The sequence below is a fragment of the Onychostoma macrolepis genome, chromosome 25, assembly GCF_012432095.1.
Source record: "Onychostoma macrolepis isolate SWU-2019 chromosome 25, ASM1243209v1, whole genome shotgun sequence".
Taxonomy (NCBI): Eukaryota; Metazoa; Chordata; class Actinopteri; order Cypriniformes; family Cyprinidae; genus Onychostoma; species Onychostoma macrolepis.
The window spans coordinates 22,272,639-22,296,356 of NC_081179.1; the positions used below are offsets into that span (position 1 = coordinate 22,272,639).

Below are 23,718 nucleotides of genomic sequence, written 5' to 3' on the forward strand. Positions count from 1 at the left end.
AGGGGCTGTTGCCATGGTAATGGGCTGAGAGTGAGTGTGTTATCAATAATTGCCCCTCGTCTCTAGCTGCGTGAAACAAAAGCATTGTGAGATCTGTCTGGTTTCACGGTGAGCTGTATTGTTCTTTCAGATGTCTAATTACTGTGTCAGGCATTATCGTAAAGACTGTAATCGGTTCTTTTACCACACCTGCTAATGGTAAATAGAGAAAAGTAATTTTTCTGTTTTATTTTTTAAATATATATATATGTGTGTGTATATATATAAATAAATAAAAATATAAAATTCAACATTACTTTATTGGCATGGCTTTAAAAAATACAATATTGCCAAAGCATATGGAGAAATATAATAAGAACAGTGAAAAGATCAAAATAATAGAATAAAACATTCTGACAATTTAAACTTAAATAAACAGTGTAACAAATTAGAACTTGTGTTAACATTTGATACCACAGTGTTTAACATATAAACACACGCATGCTGAGGGTCTCTGTGGTAAACAGTAGAGAAACACACTGAGGTCAGACATAAATACACACTACACATATATATTCTCAGATTGTATTTTCTTGCAAGTTTGCAATGGTTTGTTTATATAATAAAAATTGTGAAACTATTGAAAATATTTATCAGAAAGGGATAAAGCTTGCTGCAAAATGACACTCTTTTATCCAAATTGTGCAAACAAACTACATTTCCCATCAGTCCAAGGATAAAAAATACACAGATCTCACCTCTAATGCACAACACTTGCTCTCCATTTTGTTGAATCAGTTCTAAAAGCTTACTTTCTTTGTGATATTTTTGTAAAATTATGTTGTTGTTTTTTTTGTTGTTTTTTCATTTTTTTTTTTCAGTGTTTTGTGTTGTTTTATGCAATGGAAAACTAAAATAACTAGGGAAAAAACTGCTAAATGAATGAATAAATAAATAAATAAACATACAGGGATATCATATCAGCAATAATATCTTTTAATATGATGTGTCCTTATCCACATTGAACATTTCCTTGTGATCAACAGCCGTCTTTACTAATGTGTGTACCGTACCCTCTCTATCTGTCTCTCTGTGCTCCTCGTTTCCTCTCTTTCACCCTTCACCTCTGACCTCTGACTGCTGAAGACTCCAGCAGCTGCTGAGTGACAAGAGAGAGGAGGATGAGGAGGAAGAGGTGGAGGAAGACAGGTTTGTCCCTGTGTCTCTCTTTCCCCTCGCTGCCCTCTGTAATTACCCATAACCCCCTGTGTTTCATCTCTGCTTGTAATCTGTACATTCTGATTGTCTCTCAGCAGGTAGTTTCCAGCCGTGGAGAACAGCCCACAAAATGTTTATACTTCATTTGTGTACTTTGATTTATTTTTATTAATTTATTTTATTTTATTTTTATTATTATTTTATTTTTTTAAATACACCTTAAAGCACTGGGTGAATCTCTCAAAATCTTGTTAGAACATGTCTGGGTGACATTTCACTAACACATGTTTCACCAAACAAGGTTTACTTGTAATTCTCTTACCATAAACACTGGACATTTATTTTTTTTATGATGATTTTCCGTTCTTTCTCTGTTGCTGCACTTTGATGACTGTATGTAAATGACCTTGAGTTATGATTGACTAACCTCTGATGCAGTGTTAATTTAGTATTATTTATGTAATGGTATAGCAATTATTAATGATTTTGAGTTAGATTTAATTTTTATATTTTCAGTTTTCATTTTAATTTTAGAAATTTTGTTTTAATGTGCTTTTCTCATTTTTATTAGTTTTTATCATTTTTAGATGTAATTTTGTTTTATTAATAGTAGTCATAGTTAGTATATTAGTATTAAATTGTAGTATTTAGTATTAATAATTTTAGTACATCAACTTAAACTTATTATATTTCAGTTCGTTGCCAAGGCAACATTTCTATTTAAATGCTTTTTTTTTTTTTTTTTAAGTTTTCAAGTAATCTTTATATTTTATTTTAAATGAGTTTTCAATAAGCTTAAACTATTTCAATAGTAAAACTATTATTAATAAATGGTTTAAGTAAACTAGAGAGGAAGATTTGGTCACACTTTATTTTAAGGTCCAATTCTCGCTATTAACAAACCATTAACTGCGACATTTACCTTGATAAACTGCTAATTTGCTGCTTATTAATAGTTAGTAAGGCAGTTGTTAAGTTTAGGTATTAGGTAGGATTAGAGATGTAGAATATGATCATGCAGAATATGTGCTTTATAAGTACTAATAAACAGCCAATATGTTAATAATAGGTATGCTAATAAGACACTGAGAATTGATCCCTATACTAAAGTGTTACAGAAGTTTTGAATTGTCTGTTTTCAAAAGAGCAAATTTAGTTTTTTAATGTTACCATTTAACTGTTCTGTTGCATCATGTGTTTTTGTCATAATACCATCTTTCCTTCCCTCCTAATTTTCTGTTTTGTTTCAGATAATCTGTGCTGCTTATAAAAAAGCATATTTTGAAAAACATTACAAAACCGATTTTAATTTCTAGTTTGATTTCCCCCTGCAGTGCTAACAAAGATGAAACAATTGACGGCGAACAGAAGATTAGCGAGAGAGAGCAGTTAGAATCCACCAATCAAGAGCCAGAGATGGTATGATTGACAGCCCGCTTGCCCTATCAGAACACATTTCAAAGGTGGAGCTCATCATTCAGTCTTTGACATGACATGGTTTCCCTCAGGAGGCCAGTGACCGTGAGGAAGGGGATGGAGAGGAAGACGAGGAGGACGTTGAGGAAGAGGAAATGGATGCTGAGGAGAGCTCTGATGAGTCTGACTCTGACCTGGATGAGAAGGGTACTGATGTTTACTGTGAAATAATAACTATACCTTAATATGATTTATAAAATGACTGTTTTTAGAGATTTATACTAGTACTAAATCTGTATGATGAGAAGAATCATTAAATTCTCATTACAACATGATTTTAGTTAGCCAGATCTATAAATTTTTAAGTAAAGTACAAGAGTTTTGCCATTTTGTAAATATGCAATATAGCACATATATAATATATAGTACTGCTTTTTAAACCAATTTCAATTTAAAAATGTTGCCTGTTTTAATGCCTGTCTTTTTGTAAACGTACATGTTGGAAGTGTTTTTGTTGTTTTTGCATTGATAGAGGACTTCCAGGCAGATCTGGCCAACATCACGTGTGAGATTGCCATCAAGCAGAAGCTGATCGATGAGCTTGAGAACAGTCAGAGACGTCTGCACACGCTCAAACAACAGTATGAGCAGAAACTCATGATGCTGCAGTGCAAGATCAGAGACACGCAGCTGGAGCGAGATCGTGTGCTGCACAACATGGGTAAGGACACATATACCACCGCTACGCTATATGTGATGCTGGACCACAAACCAGTCATAAGGGTCAATTTAATTCAACTGAAAGCTGAATAAATAATCTTTCCATTGATGGACGGTTTGTTAGGATCGGACAATATTTGGCTGAGATGCAACTATTTGAAAATCTGGAACGTGAGGGTGCAAAAAAATCTAAATATTGAGAAAATCGCCTTTAAAATTGTCCAAATGAAGTATCTTGGCAATGCATATTACTAATCAAAAATTAAGTTTTGATATATTTATGTTAAGAAATTTTCAAATATCTTCTTGGAACATGATCTTTACTTAATATCCTAATGATTTAGTTAATTAATATAAACATAAAATTCCAGCAACAGCCCATTTTAGTTTTCATATCTGCAATATGTTTAACCAGAAAAAAAGTGTAGGTTTTTATTTGTATCCATCAGGAATAGATTGAGTTTTAAAAAGTGGGTATTGCTACCAGAATAGAGCCTGGTAGTTTGGGGGAGGGGTTGAAAAATAAATCATTTTTGACTTAGTTATTGAAGTTTAATGAAAGATTATTAAAGTGTTTCTTTGGGCATGCAATAATGAGTAATTCACAATGAGGCCATAAACATTCATAAATAGCGTAAATTTCATGATGAGTTTATCATAAAATATGACGAAATTAGGTATTAAATTAATTTCGGAGCCATGGCTTCTAACACACATTCAGTACTCCTGCTTCAGGACTGATAAAAGCTAAAGAAATTCTGTTTTGCTTCTTGTCTTTGTTTTGTTTTTTTTTGTCTTGTACTGTTTTTATGTTGTTTTGTTGTGTTATGTTTTTTCTGTTTTGTTTTCTGTTTTGTGTCTTGTTTTGTGGGTTTTTTGTTTTTGTTGTTTTTTATGTTATGTTTTGTTTTATGTTTTTGTCTTATGTTTTGTGGGTTTTTTGTTTTTTTGTTTTGTATTGTTTTTTTATGTTATGTTTTGTATTATGTTTTGTGGGTTTTTTGTTTATTTTGTTTTGTTGTGATATTTTTTTGTTTTGTTTTAGGCTCTGTGGAGTCATGCTCTGAGGACAAGAGCAAACGGATAAAAGTAGAGTATGAGAAGAAACTCAGTGTCATGAACAAAGAGCTCCAGAAACTACAGGCGGCTCAGAAGGAACACGCTCGTCTACTGAAGAACCAGTCACAGTACGAGAAACAACTGAAGAAACTACAGCTGGATCTGGCGGAAATGAAGAAAACCAAAGTGAGAGTCACCGTGGAGACATGGCTGTGCACTGAATCACTGAAACATGCTGAATCACCGTTACAACATAAAATATTTGATTATCAACAGCGCCTCCTAGTGGTCCACAGACACAACACCAACATACACCAACATACTGCAGAGATCATTTAAGAATTGGCTCCTTTTCTCAAAATATGCTCTAAATTGTTATAGATGACAATAAAAATAAACATTGACATCCAAAATTATATAATTTATTCTGTTATAACCACACAAGTGTGCTACTAATCAACATCTTTTAGAAATATCAATAGTTCAGATTAATTTCAATTCTATTCCATTTTGTTAGATTGGCAATTCCTGATGTAATCTCAGTATCAAACATATTACCCTTCATGAAAATATGTATATATTTATATATGTATGTATATGTGTATATACTAAATCCAAATCAAATTAATTCCATGATATGCCAGTTATCAAATTAAATTGATCACAGTTAATCATATAATTTGCATTATTTTCCCAGAAAACACTACATTAGAAAAGTTATTAAGATAATTCTAAGATTTAAACTATGAAATTAATTGAATTTCATACTATATTACTATTGTCCTTATGTGTTATATAAGTAGTATGGTAGCTATTGCAAACAAGTCCACACTCTGATCTGTCTAATTAATTTGTATGGCCTGAGTCCTCCAGCTAATCCAGTATTGAAATGAGCTGACTGTTGCTATGGTGGCTGTTGTCAGGTGCGTCTGATGAAGCAGATGAAGGAGCAGCAGGAGAAGAGCAGGATGGCCGAATCCCGCAGGAACCGAGAGATCGCCACACTGAAGAAGGACCAGCGCAAACAGGAGGTGCATGATGGGAGAATAACACAAATGCAGCATGAAAGAGCCAACTGACAGTGAAATAAGTTCAATGTTCTGTGTGTTTTTCTCTTGTACAGCATCAGCTAAAACTGCTTGAAGCTCAAAAGAGACAACAGGAACTTATCCTGCGCAGGAAGACCGAGGAGGTGAAATATTCCCCTTATTTTGCCTCTACTGCACCTCCAAAGTGTGAATCATTGACATGTTTTTAATCACAAAATAATATTTATTAATTTAAAATATATTATTAAGGTTATACATTAAATTTTTTAAACATGCAAATACCCTGAAAATAAAAATCACTTGCTTTGATATTTTTCTTATATAATTCACTTACGCACTTAAAAATAATTTAAATTTTATAGAATAAATAAATATATTTATTTATGTATTTCTTTCTTTCTTTCTTTCTTTCTTTCTTTGAAAATTAGAATGTTGCTCTGGCAAGTAACTGAAATAAAATAAGTTGAAATACTACAATTACTAAAACTAAAACTGAAAAAAAAAAAACATAATTAAAATTTAAAAAGCACTTAAATGACTAAAGCTTAAACTAAAGCTGAAAATATTAAAATAAAATGTTATAATATTATATAAATAATACTAAACCAACACTTATGCACTTATACAGTATGCCTTGGCAACTAACTGAAATTTTTTTTATAATTGTAAGTATAATATAAAGCTCATAAAAACATACATATATCAGAAAAGGCTAGACTGCATTTTCCCAAAGTTTCCTGTACTGATTGCTGCTGTCTCTCTCAGGTGACCTCTCTGAGGAGACAGGTGCGACCCATATCAGGAAAGGTCGCACGAAAGATGAACCTGCTGGAGACCAGCCAGGACTTCTCCCACAGACCACCTGCAGGTCGCTCATACTCGGCCTCAGGAGCACCTAACGGAGCCAGGTACATTATACAGGCTTCATGTGCAGTAATGTGTGTGTACTGGAGATGACCTCATTCTGCAGTGACGGACAACTGTTTGCTTTAGATTGTACCATCGCAGGCCGGTTGGGGTGTACTTTACCCGAGTGGCTCGTGGGAAATGGCAGAGTCTGGAACGCCGTGTCTCAGATATTATCATGCAACGCATGACCATTTCCAACATGGAGACCGACATGAATCGTCTTCTAAAGGTATGAATCGACCTTTTACCTACTTAACAATGTTAGATCTGCTTTAATTCCAATGCAATTGTGAGATAACCAGTGTTGGTGAAAGTTACTTTTAAAAGTAATGCATTGCAATATTGCGTTACTCCATAAAAAAGTAACAAATTACTAAGTTACTTTTAATGGAAAGTAATGCATTGCTTTTCTTTTGTGTTACTTTTTGTCACCTGGGGGAGATAACATTTGCTAAAATAAAAAGAAAAAAAATAGGGCTATGTACAAAATTGTTTAGCTTCTCGTCATTTGAAATCCCTTTCACAGCAACGTGAAGAGCTGACGCGCCGGCGGGATAAGATCGGCAGAAAGAGAGAGAGACTGCTGGCGGAAGAGCCGGAGGTAGAAAAAGACGTTCAGTCTCTGAATGAGGAGCTGGAGTCTCTGCTGGCCAACATCGACTACATCAACGACAGCATCTCTGACTGCCAGGCCAACATCATGCAGATGGAGGAAGCCAAGGTGAGGATGACTGAAACCGCTTTAGTTGCTTTCCGATTGACAGGATCACTACGTAGTGCTCCCTACTCCCAGAACACTTGCATCATGTATATTAAACTATGATGACATATGTTTGTGTAATTAAATTATATTTTAATATATGTTTGTGTAATGTACATACGTATATAATACATCCATGTATGTTCATATAAATATATTTTTATGATTGTTGTGTAGTATTTCACTTCTTTTATGAACACGTTTTTAGATAATTAGACAATTTTTAATTGCAATTTCGATACAAAAGCTACTAGCCTAACTAATATAAAGTTTAAACATTATTAAAGAGAAAACATTTAGTAGTAAAATAAGAATAATTAAAGTAATAACACAAATAAATACAACAGCAAAGATACAAATTTTATTAATTCATTAGATCTGATGATCTGAATTAGTTTACTGTAATGACACTGCATCAGTTCAATGAAATGATTCTGAATGAATTCACTGACGTTAAGACTGAAATTGCCCTTTGTAGTATTTCAGTCATTTAACTGAAATGATCAAATTCTGATTGTCTGATTTTAATCAATAAAACTACTTAGATCTGTATTCTTTAAATTAAACCACTGGAAATTGTCTTTAAATCTCTGCATTTACACTATACGCTTGGCAAAACAAACAAAGGTAGACATACTGAGCTGGAAACAGGGTTGCCAGGTCTGCAAAACAAAACTAGCCTAATTGTTAATCAAAACTACCCCCGTCATGTTTTTTCAGTGGTTTTCCTCTCCGTTGGGAATCCACTCCATCAAACAACACTGTAAAAGTAGCTCAATTCCGTGGGGAAACCATGGATTTGGCAACACTGCCCAGGAAAGCGTCCACCTAAATTATCCGATTTGTCTACTTACATGGCAGAAGCAAATGAATGAAGCTGAAGATTTCCACATATGAATGAAGCCTGAAACCAATCTGAGAATGTTGAAATCCATGTGTTGTTTTTCCTGCTTACACATCTGCGGGTCATATCCGATCTGTGCCACATTTGAGGAAAATTCACAATTGGGTCAACATGCAATGTAAATGCCGCCTAAATCAAACCACTGAAGTTAGTATAAATGGAGTTTGACTGAATTATATCGAAGGCTTACTGTTGTTGTTCATATGCAGGAGGAGGGCGATGCTGTTGATGTCTCTGCTGTGGTTGGTTCCTGCACTCTATCTGAAGCTCGATTCCTACTGGATCATTTTATGTCCATGGCCATCAACAAGGTATCCAGTCATAAAACTGTTACCCTGCTTGGTTTTCTGTGTTAGAGGCTATAAAGTTAAAAGATCAATTCTCATACAGTTTCATTCATTTTTCAAGCATTATCACATTTGACGTTCATCCTGATTGTTTGCTTTCAGGGTCTGCAGGCTGCTCAGAAGGAATCTCAGATAAAGGTGTTGGAAGGGCGTCTCAAGCAAACTGAGATCAACAGTGCCACCCAGAACCAGCTGCTCTTCCACATGCTGAAAGAGAAGGCAGAGTTTAACCCGGAACTGGATGCGTTGTTGGGGAACGCTCTGCAAGGTAGAGACACTCTTCCAGGGGCTTATCCTTTAGCACCTTGACCCCAGGCCCTAGGAATTACACAGAGACCCTGTCTACTGCTCAGCCCTGCTAGCATGCCAGAATGCTCAGATTCTGCTTTTCTGGAGCTGGTGCCAGTGCTAAATCTGAAAGTGGATTGTGCTTTTCCACACACAAAAAATATTTGGTGCCCAAATTCAGTTTCCAAACCAGCCTGAAATCTTGCTGGTCTTGATCAGTCATTGGTCATTGAAAAACAAGCCCTGGCCAAGCCTCCACTCTTGCTCCTGAACCAGCCCCAGCATAAAAGCGGCAATAGTTACCAATTTTGCCAATCCTAAGAAACCCAGAATTTTTTTATGATTCTGCAAAAACTCACAAATTCATCTGTAGACTCTAGGGCAGGGATAGCCAACCCTGTACCTGGAGGGCTTCTATCTTGCAGCTCTAATCTTAAGCCAAGCCGACCAACTTCAGGACCAACTTCATCCAACGGTGCGGAACACACTGAGAAAACTTAGTCGGCCGACGAACAGAAACTGCCCGATGGCCTACTGTCAGCTTGATGTGTACCAGGCTTTAGTCAAACATACCTGAACCATCGGTGCCAATAGGCTAGTGGGGCAGTCGCCAATATATGACGCTGTTGCGTTACGGGCGTCCCGAGTTCGATTCCCGGCTCGAGGACCTACCCACCCTCTCTCTCCCACTTCGCTTCCTGTCTCGTCTACACTGTCCTATCGTAATAAAGGCAAAAACACGCCAAAAATAAAACTTAAAAAAACATGTGTGTTGGAGCAGGTTTGGAACTGACGTCTGCAGGAAGTTAGCCCTCAAAGGAACGGTATTGGCTACTCGTGATCTAGGAGTTGCACCAACTAGTTGATTAGTTCTGCCACTAGTTGATGTGTTGGGTCTGTGTTGACTAGTCATGGAGTAAGTGCAAGTCCAATGTCTCGCTATTCTTGGGAGCATTTGGAATCAGTCTTGACTCGAACTCGACTATCCAATGGTCTCGGTCTTGACTTGCACTCAACCTACTCAGGTCTGAGTCTGGACTTGGACTCAAATGAGCTGGTCTAGACTACCACACAGAACTCTATGGTGTGTTTAGTTTGTGGTCACAGCATCAACATTAAGTCCAGTCCACATTGCAGCTTATATTGCCCAAGAACCACCTGTTTAGACAGGAAGAGATCGTCTGAACCATAGGTCTTCAACCCTGCTCCTGGGGACCAACCATCCTGTAAAGTTAATTTCCAACCTGCTTCGGACATGCAGGACATGAACCTCCAGGAGCAGGATCGTAACCCCTGCCTTAAATAAAACCACAGTAACGGACCTACATGCAACACAGTGGTAGCTCAATCAAATAACAATGAATTAGACCCCATTAGGGATTGTAATTTTCACCGATTTGCATCGGTGCATCAACATAAAAGTTAACGATGCGATACATCAATTTAAAAAGGTGTGCATCGGATACAAGTTGGCATTTGTATCACAATGCATCGTTACTAACATATTTGCATATTGCATCAGCCTCATTTATGGAGATGAACATCCCTAGTCCCCTTGAAAAGTTGTAATGACCAAGCAAATTAGTGGAAAAATGATAAGGACTAGCTACTTTTTTTGTTCAGATATCTATTCTCCGTTTTCACATTTGTGTTCATATACTATAATCAAACTCTTTCAAACAATCAAAACAAACTTTGGAAAAATAATGCCTCATTGCAAGCACTCACTGCAGCAAAAGGCTTGACTGCAGACTGATGCAAACATTCACGCCCCTTTACTCCCAGAAGTTACTTAGCACCCAACCAATCAGACTGGAGCTGCCCTTTCAAATTGCTGGCCTGTATGTTGTTTAACACTAAAGCGGTAGCTGAATACAGTGAATAAGTGAAACACAAGCTTTCAGTGGTCACATGTAAATATCAGAGAATTTTAAAATTTTGATAATGAAATGTGTTGGTTAAAGGAGTGGGACCTTTTGAAATGTCCTTTCCATATTCACATTGTATTGTATAGGATTAGGGCTAGGGTATATATCCATGAATCTCATCATACCATACAAGTTAATTTCTTTGTGTTACATTTGTTTTTGTTTTGATCTGGGGCAATGTATGTTTGATTTCTTTGTTGCCTTTTTTCTGTTCCCCTGTTGGCCGTTTTGAAACAGAACTAGGTAACATGCCCTTGGGTGAGTACCAGTAGCCACACTCTATCTGTAATGAGTGCATGGGTCTACCTCTTTGGACTAACCACAGGCTAGCGGTCCCGTCCGCAGGTGCATGAGGCTTCTGTTCATCTGTCCACACCTCCTCTACCGGTTCTTACCATATTAAAACATCAATCTCCGGCTAGCAACACGCTACTTATTAGCATTAGCAAACAAACTCCGGCAGCAGGAAAACAAGTGTCTCTTCCAGACCATGTACGACTAATTTTTTCCCTCCTTTTTGAATGTTTTACCATTTGTGCTCCCTCATTCCTCTTCCCCACATCTTTTTTTGCTCTAACTTTGATGATAGCCTCTTTCACAGCTTTCATAGCTGATATCAGAAACCGGTTTTGGTCAGTGTTTCACGGCAACTAAAGAAACTAGCATGGTAGCGCTGTGCTTAATTTATCCTCATTTGCTTTTTTTTTTTTTTTTTACTACCACACTCTCAAAAGCCTCTTTTCAACATCCCAGATAACAGCGTTGGCGTGATTTTGCCTTGATTCAAGAATTTTGCAAGTCCTTCCAAGGAATTATTCTGATGTAAATTAGATGCCCATTTGTGCTTCTTTTAATATACACTCTCTTATTTATTTTTCTTCATTAGAAAATGGCGATGACAGTAGTAGCGACGAGTCGACCCCAAGTCCTGCAGTAGAAGGAAAGTAAGTTAATCTGCTAATGACAAATATGTTTGTTTTCATTACTGTGCTTCATTGAATGAGCAAACCTAAGTCAATATCTTTTCCCATAATTTAGCACCCTGGCCTCAGACCTCATAAAGTTATGCGGCGAGACTAAATCTAGGACTAAGGTATGGAAGAAATTACCTTAATTTTTTTTACCTTACCTAAAGCTTGGTAAGCAAGAGATTTTAGGTGCAAACCATTCAAAGGGTGATCCATGAGCTAGGATCAATGTGACCTTTATCGAGGCAATGTGACCCCCTAATCTCAGTTGGACTGAACCTAATAAGTAACTTTGGATGAAAGTTTTGCTAAATGACAACTAATTCATGTTCCTTACTTAACTAACCACGACCATTTGTTTTGCAATAATTGCAAAGGCCCGAAGAAGGACCACTACTCAGATGGAGTTACTTTATGTAAATAACTGTGACTCTGGCCCCGACACACCAACAAGAGACTTCTCCGTCCCGCTACACCCAATGGCTGAGACATCCGAGGGAGCTGCAGACCTGGAGTCAGCTGGAAATACAGTCAGAGATCGGGACTACATGCTCCCTACTGTTGGCTTGTCCTCTAGAATGGGTAGTATGTAAGTATATAGTAATCTTAAACCTTGCTGACTAAAAGCTGAGCGCTTACAACTGCTCCACCTCACATCATGCATGAACTAACTACTCCTGTTTTATCTTTACTTTACTGGGCTGATCTCATCTGGTCACTTTCAGTTTACAGTAGTTGTTAACACAGATAACATCATCGAAGTTCTTCTCTAATAAAGGGTGTTATTCACTTGAATTTCATTGTTGTTCCACGTGTTCTGAGTGGCTAACAACACTAAACAAGAAAACTTTTGTTTGGTACTGATGGTACTTTTGGACCAAACTATTTTATTATAATAACTTTTATTTCTCTTGGAACTTGGACTACTGGATGCTAGATGACAATAGCATAGTAAGACATGGGGACTACTTATCTAGCGGGAAGAGCTGTACACTTCTGGCAACCATTTTTGTCAGTCCCACAAATTTATATCAAATAAACATTTTTACAAGGGAGTGTGGTCAAAAATAACACAACTATGATGATCTACAGCAACAGGCTGAGACAAGTTGTATTAAGCAAATGACAGTCGGACATCTGTGTTGGAAATCTAAATAGAAATGTCTGAAAAGCATTCCAAACTTTTTAAGTCACTTGATATTTTTTATTTATTTATTTTTTCATTTACAAGTTGAAAAAAACATGAATAACCACATTTCACTTGAAAAGTTTACCAGCTGTGAAGAATTTTTCAGTTTGCCAGAAGTAGCGGATATTTTCAAAATATCTGTTTGTCAGAAGTAGCGGATATTTTCAAAATATCTGTTTGTCAGAAGTAGCAAATATTTTCAAAATATCTGTTTGTCAGAAGTAGCGGATATTTTCAAAATATCTGTTTGTCAGAAGTAGCGGATATTTTCAAAATATCTGTTTGTCAGAAGTAGCAAATATTTTCAAAATATCTGTTTGTCAGAAGTAGCGGATATTTTCAAAATATCTGTTTGTCAGAAGTAGCAAATATTTTCAAAATATCTGTTTGTCAGAAGTAGCGGATATTTTCAAAATATCTGTTTGTCAGAAGTAGATATTTTCAAAATATCTGTTTGTCAGAAGTAGCGGATATTTTCAAAATATCTGTTTGTCAGAAGTAGCGGATATTTTCAAAATATCTGTTTGTCAGAAGTAGCGGATATTTTCAAAATATCTGTTTGTCAGAAGTAGCGGATATTTTCAAAATATCTGTTTGTCAGAAGTAGCAAATATTTTCAAAATATCTGTTTGTCAGAAGTAGCAGATATTTTCAAAATATCTGTTTGTCAGAAGTAGCAGATATTTTCAAAATATCTGTTTGTCAGAAGTAGCGGATATTTTCAAAATATCTGTTTGTCAGAAGTAGCGGATATTTTCAAAATATCTGTTTGTCAGAAGTAGCGGATATTTTCAAAATATCTGTTTGTCAGAAGTAGCGGATATTTTCAAAATATCTGTTTGTCAGAAGTAGATATTTTCAAAATATCTGTTTGTCAGAAGTAGATATTTTCAAAATATCTGTTTGTCAGAAGTAGCAAATATTTTCAAAATATCTGTTTGTCAGAAGTAGCAAATATTTTCAAAATATCTGTTTGTCAGAAGTAGCAAATATTTTCAAAATATCTGTTTGTCAGAAGTAGCAAATATTTTCAAAATATCTGTTTGTCAGAAGTAGCGGATATTTTCAAAATATCTGTTTGTCAGAAGTAGCGGATATTTTCAAAATATCTGTTTGTCAGAAGTAGCGGATATTTTCAAAATATCTGTTTGTCAGAAGTAGCGGATATTTTCAAAATATCTGTTTGTCAGAAGTAGCGGATATTTTCAAAATATCTGTTTGTCAGAAGTAGCGGATATTTTCAAAATATCTGTTTGTCAGAAGTAGCAAATATTTTCAAAATTTCTGTTTGCTAGAAGTAGCAAATATTTTCAAAATATCTGTTTGTCAGAAGTAGCGGATATTTTGTGGATATTTGAAAATATCTATTTGTCAGTAGTTGTGGATATTTTCAAAATAACCTTTTAGTTATACATGTTTTTTCAAACAGCTATTTTCCACTAGTAACAGAAATTGTTGAAATACCTGTTTGCCAGTAGGTTTGCATTGTTGCCAAGGGTTTGTTGAAAGTAACAGTGAAGTGCTGCAGACATTTTTGCAGCTGTAACTGTTGAACCCACCTCCTGAATTTAATCAGCATTTTATTTTTAAAGAACAGGCAATGTTGAGTTATTTGTGTCTTTTATTATGCATGCTGCCCATTTTATGTTTTTTTATTTATTTTTTTATTTTTTTTCTTCAGTACTTGTGTTTTATTTTATGTTTCTGTCTTTCACGTTGCAAATGGATCTTAAAGTAGCAGCTCTGGCAACAGACTTCCAGCAGGTGGGCAAAAGAGAGTCCCGGAACCATCCCCTCTGTCTCGCAGGAAGACTTATGACAAGGGACAAGCCTTGGCTGACAAGGCCAAAGACAAAGAGATCACACAGTAAGAGATAGCACCCCCCAGTGGCAGAAAGTTACTACTTCAGTTTTGGGAGGTTTTGGTGTCTGCCCGTTTGTGTTGTTTTTTAAAGATCTTCTTTGAAACAAAATACTGCAAACAGGATACGTATGTAGAAAGTTTGACATATAAGATAAGAACAAAAAAAAAAATCACATTTTGAAGAAGCATGTTCACTGACTTACCCTAACATGTCAAACAAAAGCCACTTTACATTGCAATAATCACACTACTGGCTTTATGAAGAATGAGAATTAATCACATATTGTGTACAGCTCAGAAGGGGGTCGAAACTCCAATTTAGACAAATGATTGTTTTCAGCAATTCAGAAAATGGTGTTTACATGACATTTTCTAATTCAGAGTTTTGTCAATAGTCATGTTATTAGCAGTCCACATAAAAAGTGGCCACAAAATGCCAAATTGGCTTTGCTTTGAAAGTACAGTAGTCATAGATTTTGCTCTGCAGAACTTGTCGCATGGTAGTCAATGAACAGTAGTTTAAAACAAATGACTCTCCTTGCAAAATTAAATGTCTCTAAGGGGGTGACTAGGCCATTGTTTTTCACCACAAGACAGAAACTAAAATCCTTCCATTGACCTGCAGAGTGATATACCCAGTTCAGTTATAATCTAATCTAATATATATATATATATATATATATAACTTACATAACACAATGTAAACCGAGCTCACAAGAAGTTTTTGCCTTACAAATGCTGACTACTCTGATTATTTGCATCTGAAGTGTTTTGGTTTTTAATTTGCATTTAAATTAGACATTTTTCATATGTTAATTGAATAACAGATTTCTCTGTGTGGGGGTATTTGTGAGTATGTGAATGTGCATGTATTTCAAGTGTTTTCAGTGGTTATGGGAGGAGCCTAGAGTGAGTCCCACCCTATGGGCGGGGACGAGCATAATGTCTCCATGCATCTTACAAGACTGTATCAGTAAATCATAGTCTGTAGGACCAAAGTGGGCAAAGTTAAGATCATCATCTGTTCTGGTTTAAAATTTGGGAATGTGTATTTAACCTGCTTTTAAATAGAATTTTTATATCGTGATTTATTAAATTACCAAATTATGTAATAACATGTACACAATTAATATATTTTTGTAACATACTAGAAGATACATGAATGTGACTATAAATGAGATTGTTTGGGTTCATGTTTAAACTTTATTATGCTTCAGTCTTTCCCTGTTCTTTTCTCAAACACAAGGGATTTTACAAGCCTCTCCACTCCAATTTAATTTTCTGATATCTTTGTTTTTCTATTTGGTTTTGCATCAGACACGTTTTTTTCATCGCATGTGGATGAATTTCTGGACAGCATTCATTGGCACGCATGCCCTATCATACTTGTTTCATAAACTATATTTGAAAAATCATACAGTGCCATAAAGACTGTCGTCTTCGTGATATTCTCTTTAATTGTTTATTTAGAAAACTTCCTGACAAACTTGTTTTTTTTTTATTGTTAATTGTTCATAAACATTGAGCGTAGCTGATATTAGAGATGGCTAAAGTTTATTGAAAGTTTTTCTGGTATTTTGTTAAAACATTCTGCATGAAATGCTGCTTTGCTGTTGGAGAAATGTTGGTGGGATGGACACTTCTGGAGATATTACCACCACTCAGTCTTTTTCAAAACTACGCCTACGTTTTGCCTGTTTCTATTGTCTAATACATTTGATTATATGAAATATATAGATAAATATACAGTTAAAGAGGGAATCAGGAAAGTATTTTTATGGCACTGTTTTTGCTGCAATGTTTGGATAAAAGACAATGTCTCGATACACAAGATTTAATGGAGGAACCTACTGATTGTTGATTTTATTTTTGACATCGTCAGAGGTGTCATCAACCCTGTTCCTGTGTCGAAGAGCAGTCGTGGTGGCTCCCTGCAGTGTGTTCATATAGCCGAGGGTCACAGTAAAGCTGTACTGTGTGTCGACTCCACAGATGACCTCCTCTTCACCGGGTCAAAAGGTCAGAACACTGTTCAACATTCATTATATAGTTTATGCTAGTATGATTTTGTTGTGCTTATCCAACCAGGTTGCTTTAGTAAACACAACGGCATGCTAAGAGACAATACAGTGACAATACACTGAGCATAGATAACATAAGATAGCATGAAAACAGTTCATGAGCTTAGGGATCAGAGAAACATGGAATGAAAATATATGTTTTAAGGGGGGTTTTGAAGTCATGTAATGTTGAAAGGTCATGGATGTTTTGGGAAATGGAATTCCAGAGTGTGGAGGCAGAGATACAGAAGGCCCTTTCACCAAACAATGCTAGTTTGTGCCACAGGTCAAACAACAGACCATAATCAGAGGACCCAAGCGTGCAAACTGGGGTGTGCGTAGGAATGAAATCAGAAATATATGGGGGCAAGACCATGGAGGCCCTGAATGTGATTATAAGAAGAATCTTGTACTGAATATGTAACTGAATGGGTAGTAATGTGGAGAGAGTTTATTGATATGTTAGAACCCTAGATGCAGAGTTCTGAATGAATTGGAGCTTATTTATTGTTGTGTTGGGTAAGCCATAGAAGAGAGATCTGCAGTACTCAAACCAGCACTCCAGCAATATTAACAGCACAGAAACAGGATGCAAACTGAAAAGGACCAGCAATAAGTAGATCTATTTTATCAGTGTTGAGAACATTTATGTCATCAATACAAGCCAATACAGAGTTTGTGGGGAAAGGAGCAGTGCACTGAGAACAGATGTAAAGTTGTGCGTGTAGCAATGGAAGTTAAAGCCATGATGGAGAGTAAAGGCCCAAGAACAGAACCCTGGGGAACACCGTGTGAGACAGAGGCAGTGCTGGAGATGTAGGAAGTGGTATGAAGTGAACCAGGATAGAGCAGTTCCAGAGTTACCAAGAGCAGAGAGTTATAAGATTAACCCTACCAATTCCCTACACTTCTTAATAAGAATAATTGGTCTAAACAGTTTTTATAAGCTGGCCCTGTTTCCTCTTTCAGACCGGACTTGTAAGGTGTGGAACCTGGTCACGGGACAGGAGATCATGTCTCTAGGTGGCCACCCCAACAATGTGGTATCTGTGCGTTACAGCTCCAGCTTGGTGTTCACAGTCTCCACCTCCTACATCAAAGTCTGGGACATCCGTGACTCTGCAAAGTGCATCCGGACACTCACGTGAGTTCCTGTCCAACCTAACATGTGCATATCAAAGAAACTACAAGCATTCTTCAATTTAGGGTTATCAGAATACCAATACCACATATCACGTTTCTGAACACTTAATTGCATGTTAAGTGCAATTAAATGAAAATGTAGGTAACACTTTATTTTAAGGTGTCCTTGTTACATGTGCTTACTATTATAATAACAATAAATTATGCATAATTACATGGAAGTAACACTAAGCCAAACACTAATCCTAACCCTAACCACCATATAGTAAGAACATGTAGTTAATTAATATTACACTCAGTACTTAAATGTATAATTACACTGTAACAAGGACACCTTAAAATAAAGTGCAACCAAAATGCATCATAGTTTAAATTTATATCAAATGCATTTAGCTGAATATTGCAGTGCTATTTTGACCCACTTAAATTGGACTTAAGTACGTCTTTATATGTAATTTCATAATTAAGGTGAAATATTTTATTGTCTTTAAAATATATATTGCTGAATATACCGACAAGCATTTATGTTGAACTAAAGTTTACTTTAATCCCATTTCTATTGAAACTTGTATGTTGTTGTCTTTTAAATATATTTGTAATTGCATCTTTGTAACTATGCTTGCAATTTAATACATTTAAAATGTAATAACTTCTTTAATACTGAGTAACACACTGCAGTTTAAATTATAAGTATATAATTATAAGTACTTTACATGTCCTTTAATTTGTTAGTCAACACAACAAAATAAGTGTATTTTTTTACTGCACAACAACAACAACAACAACAAAAAACTTGTCCAACAGCTTCGTTTGGGTCTTTATCACATTTGTGTCAGATGACCTTCAGACCAATGTTGGGGAAAGTTATTTTTAAATGTAATGCATTACAATATTGTGTTACTCCCCAAAAAATAACTAATTGTGTTAATTTTATATGGAAAATAATGTGTTACATGTCTTGTTTTTCTGTTGTGTCACATATGTCATCTGTGCTGCGCAAGCTTGTTTATTTTTAATATAAAAGGTTAATGTCTTTGGGAAATGTAAAAGCCCTTTCACACCGAAAGTGAAATGAATAAGCCTCAGGCTGAAGGAAATGTAAATTCACATCTGTACAGTAGAGGGTGCAGGAAAACTCTTCAGCAATAAAAAAAAAATCAAACATAAATGTTATGTTTAGTCATTTTTGCTTAGTATGGTTGAATTGGATCATCAAGGGTCAGCAACAAAGGCATTGTAAGTCAATAAATGGGAAAACAAAGTAAGTGGCATTACTATTTGAAAAAGTAACTCGGATCTATTTTAGTGTAAAAAAAAAAAAAGTAATGTTACTTTACTAGCTACTTGAAAAAAAAATCAGATTACTTAACTAATGTTGTGATGTGTTACCCCCCAGTACTGCTTCAGACAATGTTCATAAAAACGTGAAGTAATTAAAAATGTATTGATTAAATTTAAAATGGCGTTATTTATATTTTCTCAGTCTGTGATTGTGTGTTTCTACCTTCAGATCGTCGGGTCTGGTGAACACTGGAGACACATGTGCAGCCAGTACAAACCGCACCGTGACCATCCCGGCTGGCGAGAACCAGATCAACCAGATCTTTCTGAACCCGTCTGGAACTGTTCTCTATGTTGCCGCAGGCAACTCTGTTCGTGTGTGGGACCTGAGACGGTATGAGTTCGGCCCAGCATCCTTCATTTCAACGACTCTGGAGAGTTTAATTTGCTACATCATATATCTAATTCTTTCACTTGTTTTCCATCTCTTTCTGTCAGATTTGTGTGTACGGGGAAACTGACGGGACATCTGGGTCCGGTCATGTGCTTGACTGTTGATCAGACTGGAAATGGACAGGATCTAGTTATCACAGGCTCCAAGGATCACTACATCAAGGTTTTTATATTTATCTGCAGTTTTCATTTTGAAAACGTTAGATGGCACTTTCCATAATTAGGGTACAAAATGGAGCCTGAAATTCAATCTGTCATTCTCAGGAAGTCACATTTTTTAAATATATATATATAATTTTTTTTTTTTTTTTTTTTTATTGAGGTTATTATTATTTGCATCCCTGTTACCAAAATTCCAAGGGCCAGATTTATTAACAGCTTGTGCCATAGCAGACAGTCTTCTGGCGTTAAAGTAGTACTGTCAGGATTTCCTTAAGATGCGCAGTGAAGAATTAGCGCTGAAAAGGCGTGGACACAGGTATTTTTGTGCCTGACCTTATTGAATATGCATTTGTTGGAGTTTCCCTTTCAAATGCAAAATTTATCAGAGGAGAGTATTAAAATTAATCACGCAACGCGACTGGTACTTGCGCCATTATTTAACGCCACCCAAAAAAAAACATGTCTTAAAGCAGATGGTAATTTGCGCTGCTAGATTGTGCTGGTCATTATGGACATGATCTGGCTGTGTCTGTGTTCGTTAATGTGCGCATTGATAGTAAATCACCTGCAGATTTTCCCGTCCCATCTGCGCTTTAATGGAATTGCATTCTAATGCTAATTTGCTCTGTTTAGTAAATCTGGCCCCAAATGTCTTAATATAATAGTTTGAAAACTAAATACTACTAAAATTAAATATATTACTACTACTTACTTAGTAACTATAATGAATACACTGATCATTAATTAAACAGATTATGCCAAAAGTAAGTTGTAAGACATTTGTTGGAAGGTCACAATCTTGGGACAGGCTGGGATATACATTTAATGTGTAAAAACTATCTACATTTCATTTAACTTTTTATAACAGATTATCTAACATATCTATTGGGTCTGACAACATGACATGCAGTATGGAAAAAATTAAGTAAGATATTGTGGTCACAAATTAAGAATTAATTCTCATGACTTTGTGGCCTTGTTTTAATTAAATATTTTCCATGTTGTACTAATTACTTCCCTAATAATTTGTGGAAACAAATTCTTATTTCATAGCCACAACATGGCCCTTGCATATGTTATGTGTGGTGCTTTGTATACAACAAAAAGCATGTAAAGTTTATTTTGAGTCACATTTGTGTACTGATGTGATGCACAGTGTATGAGTAAATGTACCTGTCCACTTCCTGTTACATGATATACTGATGTTGTTTGCAGTGGCCTTTAGACTGAGCATATATTGTCCCTATGACCTGAAATCGCAATATATATCATGTGATTAGATGAGTCATTTGTTTCTGCAGATGTTTGATGTGACAGAGGGTGCTGTGGGTAGTATCAGCCCCACTCATAACTTCGAGCCGCCTCACTACGATGGCATCGAGTCCCTGGTGGTTCAGGGAGATTGTCTGTTTAGCGGCTCCAGAGACAACGGCATTAAGAAATGGGACCTGACCCGCAAGGACCTACTGCAGGTATAGCCGCCTATACTGACAACAGTATACATGAATACATGATTAAACAAATATTAATATTATATTATAAAGCAAATATTTCACACCAAATATGTATATGCAATCTGCTTGGAATTATAAATCATATAATTTACTGCATGGCACAAGCTAATTAGCTGATTTTGCTGCAGATGCATTTGAGATTCATCTGAACGCCTCCACCTCCCCCAGCACCACCTGTCTAGATATGCTACATGATTTATATACTACAGTATATGCCTACTCATCAGGGTCTCTGCAACTCCTTAAAAAGTCTTACATTTATTTTGATCAGATTTAAGGCCGTAAAAAGTCTTAAACAGCATAACAAGTCTTAATATTAGTTGGAGATGGAAAAACAGAGTTGTTGCGATGCGAATACGTATGATAGCCCATTTCCGCCAAGTACAAAAAAATCTCAAAATTGCGTCTTTTTTATCTCATAATTATGATTTTGTCATAATTTCGACTTTTTATGTCATAATTTTTATTTTGTGTCTCCAAGGTTGTCAAGGCTGTCAATTTTGACTTTTATTTAAAAAAAAAAAAAATATGTACACACACAAATTAAATTCACATTTATTCTAAAGTGTGGCTTAAGTGTCCAAATACTTTTTGGAGCAACTCTAGCAACATTATAATGCAAGTGTAGTAGCTTCCACAAGGACAATTAGCCAATCAGTTGATTAATCAGCGCTGAGGATGAGATCAGGAAGAAGCTAATTACCTCATCAGGAAGTGAATCAATCAGGGCTCAAACTGTGTTTGTGTTTGTCCAGGATTTGATGAGTTGACATGTTGGTTGTCCTACAGCAGGTACCCAACGCTCATCGTGACTGGGTTTGTGCTTTGGGTGTCGTGCGGCGTCTCCCATGCTGCTGAGCGGCTGTAGAGGAGGAGTTCTCAAACTCTGGCACACGGACACCCTGAGTCCGCTCGGAGAACTCAGAGGTCACGAGAGCCCCATCAACAGCATCTCGACCAACAGCAGCCATCTGTTTACCGCATCAGAGTGAGTGTTGCACACACACACACACACACATCAAACTGCGACTGGGAATCATGAACTGGTTCTAATTCAGAAATAAATAGTGCATATTGGAGCTGAACTGGGTCATTTGCTCTGAAATCAAGAGAACCCTCATTTTAACAGCTATTGTTCCAAAGTAGATTCAAAGTAAAATACATTAAAGGTCTTTCCATATATTTTCACTATATTAACACGAAGATTTATGCACCAACATAACCGAGTAAATCATGGTAATAAACGATGATAAACATTTTAACGCGTGTCAGTTGCCATGAGGAGACTTCCATGACCATTTTTGAGTGTTAATGCACAAGAATTGAAAGTTTTCAGTCAGTTGACTGAAATGGACCATGTATTTTCAAGTCTCGTTTTAATTTATTTTAACAAAAATAACAAACTGAATCTGTAATGAAAATTAATTCAAACTATATTTATAAAACACACAACCAAATTTTCTAAAACTTTAACTGAAATTAAAACAGAAAATTTAAGGCCGTAAAAGTCTTAAACAGCATAACAAGTCTTAATATTAGTTGGAGATGGAAAAACAGAGTTGTTGCGATGCGAATACGTATGATAGCCCATTTCCGCCAAGTACAAAAAAATCTCAAAATTGCGTCTTTTTTATCTCATAATTATGATTTTGTCATAATTTCGACTTTTTATGTCATAATTTTTATTTTGTGTCTCCAAGGTTGTCAAGGCTGTCAATTTTGACTTTTATTTAAAAAAAAAAAAAATATGTACACACACAAATTAAATTCACATTTATTCTAAAGTGTGGCTTAAGTGTCCAAATACTTTTTGGAGCAACTCTAGCAACATTATAATGCAAGTGTAGTAGCTTCCACAAGGACAATTAGCCAATCAGTTGATTAATCAGCGCTGAGGATGAGATCAGGAAGAAGCTAATTACCTCATCAGGAAGTGAATCAATCAGGGCTCAAACTGTGTTTGTGTTTGTCCAGGATTTGATGAGTTGACATGTTGGTTGTCCTACAGCAGGTACCCAACGCTCATCGTGACTGGGTTTGTGCTTTGGGTGTCGTGCCGGCGTCTCCCATGCTGCTGAGCGGCTGTAGAGGAGGAGTTCTCAAACTCTGGCACACGGACACCCTGAGTCCGCTCGGAGAACTCAGAGGCCACGAGAGCCCCATCAACAGCATCTCGACCAACAGCAGCCATCTGTTTACCGCATCAGAGTGAGTGTTGCACACACACACACACACATCAAACTGCGACTGGGAATCATGAACTGGTTCTAATTCAGAAATAAATAGTGCATATTGGAGCTGAACTGGGTCATTTGCTCTGAAATCAAGAGAACCCTCATTTTAACAGCTATTGTTCCAAAGTAGATTCAAAGTAAAATACATTAAAGGTCTTTCCATATATTTTTCACTATATTAACACGAAGATTTATGCACCAACATAACCGAGTAAATCATGGTAATAAACGATGATAAACATTTTAACGCGTGTCAGTTGCCATGAGGAGACT

At 36.1% G+C, this 23,718-nt stretch overlaps 1 protein-coding gene across 6 annotated transcripts in view; it reads left to right on the forward strand.

Moving 5' to 3' along the window:
• Positions 1-23,718, forward strand: part of kif21a (kinesin family member 21A) — a 58,797-nt gene that overhangs the window by 30,291 nt on the left and 4,788 nt on the right. Inside the window, exons 12-34 of one of the 6 annotated variants that reach the window (XM_058767082.1) lie at positions 1,126-1,188; positions 2,532-2,616; positions 2,706-2,820; positions 3,146-3,334; positions 4,379-4,578; positions 5,316-5,423; positions 5,516-5,584; positions 6,207-6,349; positions 6,435-6,579; positions 6,877-7,071; positions 8,224-8,325; positions 8,464-8,629; positions 10,815-10,835; positions 11,464-11,521; positions 11,616-11,670; positions 11,923-12,134; positions 14,470-14,601; positions 16,481-16,617; positions 17,628-17,802; positions 19,312-19,476; positions 19,581-19,698; positions 20,999-21,169; positions 23,220-23,419. In XM_058767082.1, coding sequence (XP_058623065.1) covers positions 1,126-1,188; positions 2,532-2,616; positions 2,706-2,820; positions 3,146-3,334; positions 4,379-4,578; positions 5,316-5,423; positions 5,516-5,584; positions 6,207-6,349; positions 6,435-6,579; positions 6,877-7,071; positions 8,224-8,325; positions 8,464-8,629; positions 10,815-10,835; positions 11,464-11,521; positions 11,616-11,670; positions 11,923-12,134; positions 14,470-14,601; positions 16,481-16,617; positions 17,628-17,802; positions 19,312-19,476; positions 19,581-19,698; positions 20,999-21,169; positions 23,220-23,419 — 3,024 coding nt within the window. Of the gene's footprint in view, positions 1-1,125; positions 1,189-2,531; positions 2,617-2,705; positions 2,821-3,145; positions 3,335-4,378; positions 4,579-5,315; positions 5,424-5,515; positions 5,585-6,206; positions 6,350-6,434; positions 6,580-6,876; positions 7,072-8,223; positions 8,326-8,463; positions 8,630-10,814; positions 10,836-11,463; positions 11,522-11,615; positions 11,671-11,922; positions 12,135-14,469; positions 14,602-16,480; positions 16,618-17,627; positions 17,803-19,311; positions 19,477-19,580; positions 19,699-20,998; positions 21,170-22,000; positions 22,194-23,219; positions 23,420-23,718 lie in introns of those variants that run through there. The other 5 variants (XM_058767086.1, XM_058767087.1, XM_058767085.1 and 2 more) reach the window with 5 other exon arrangements.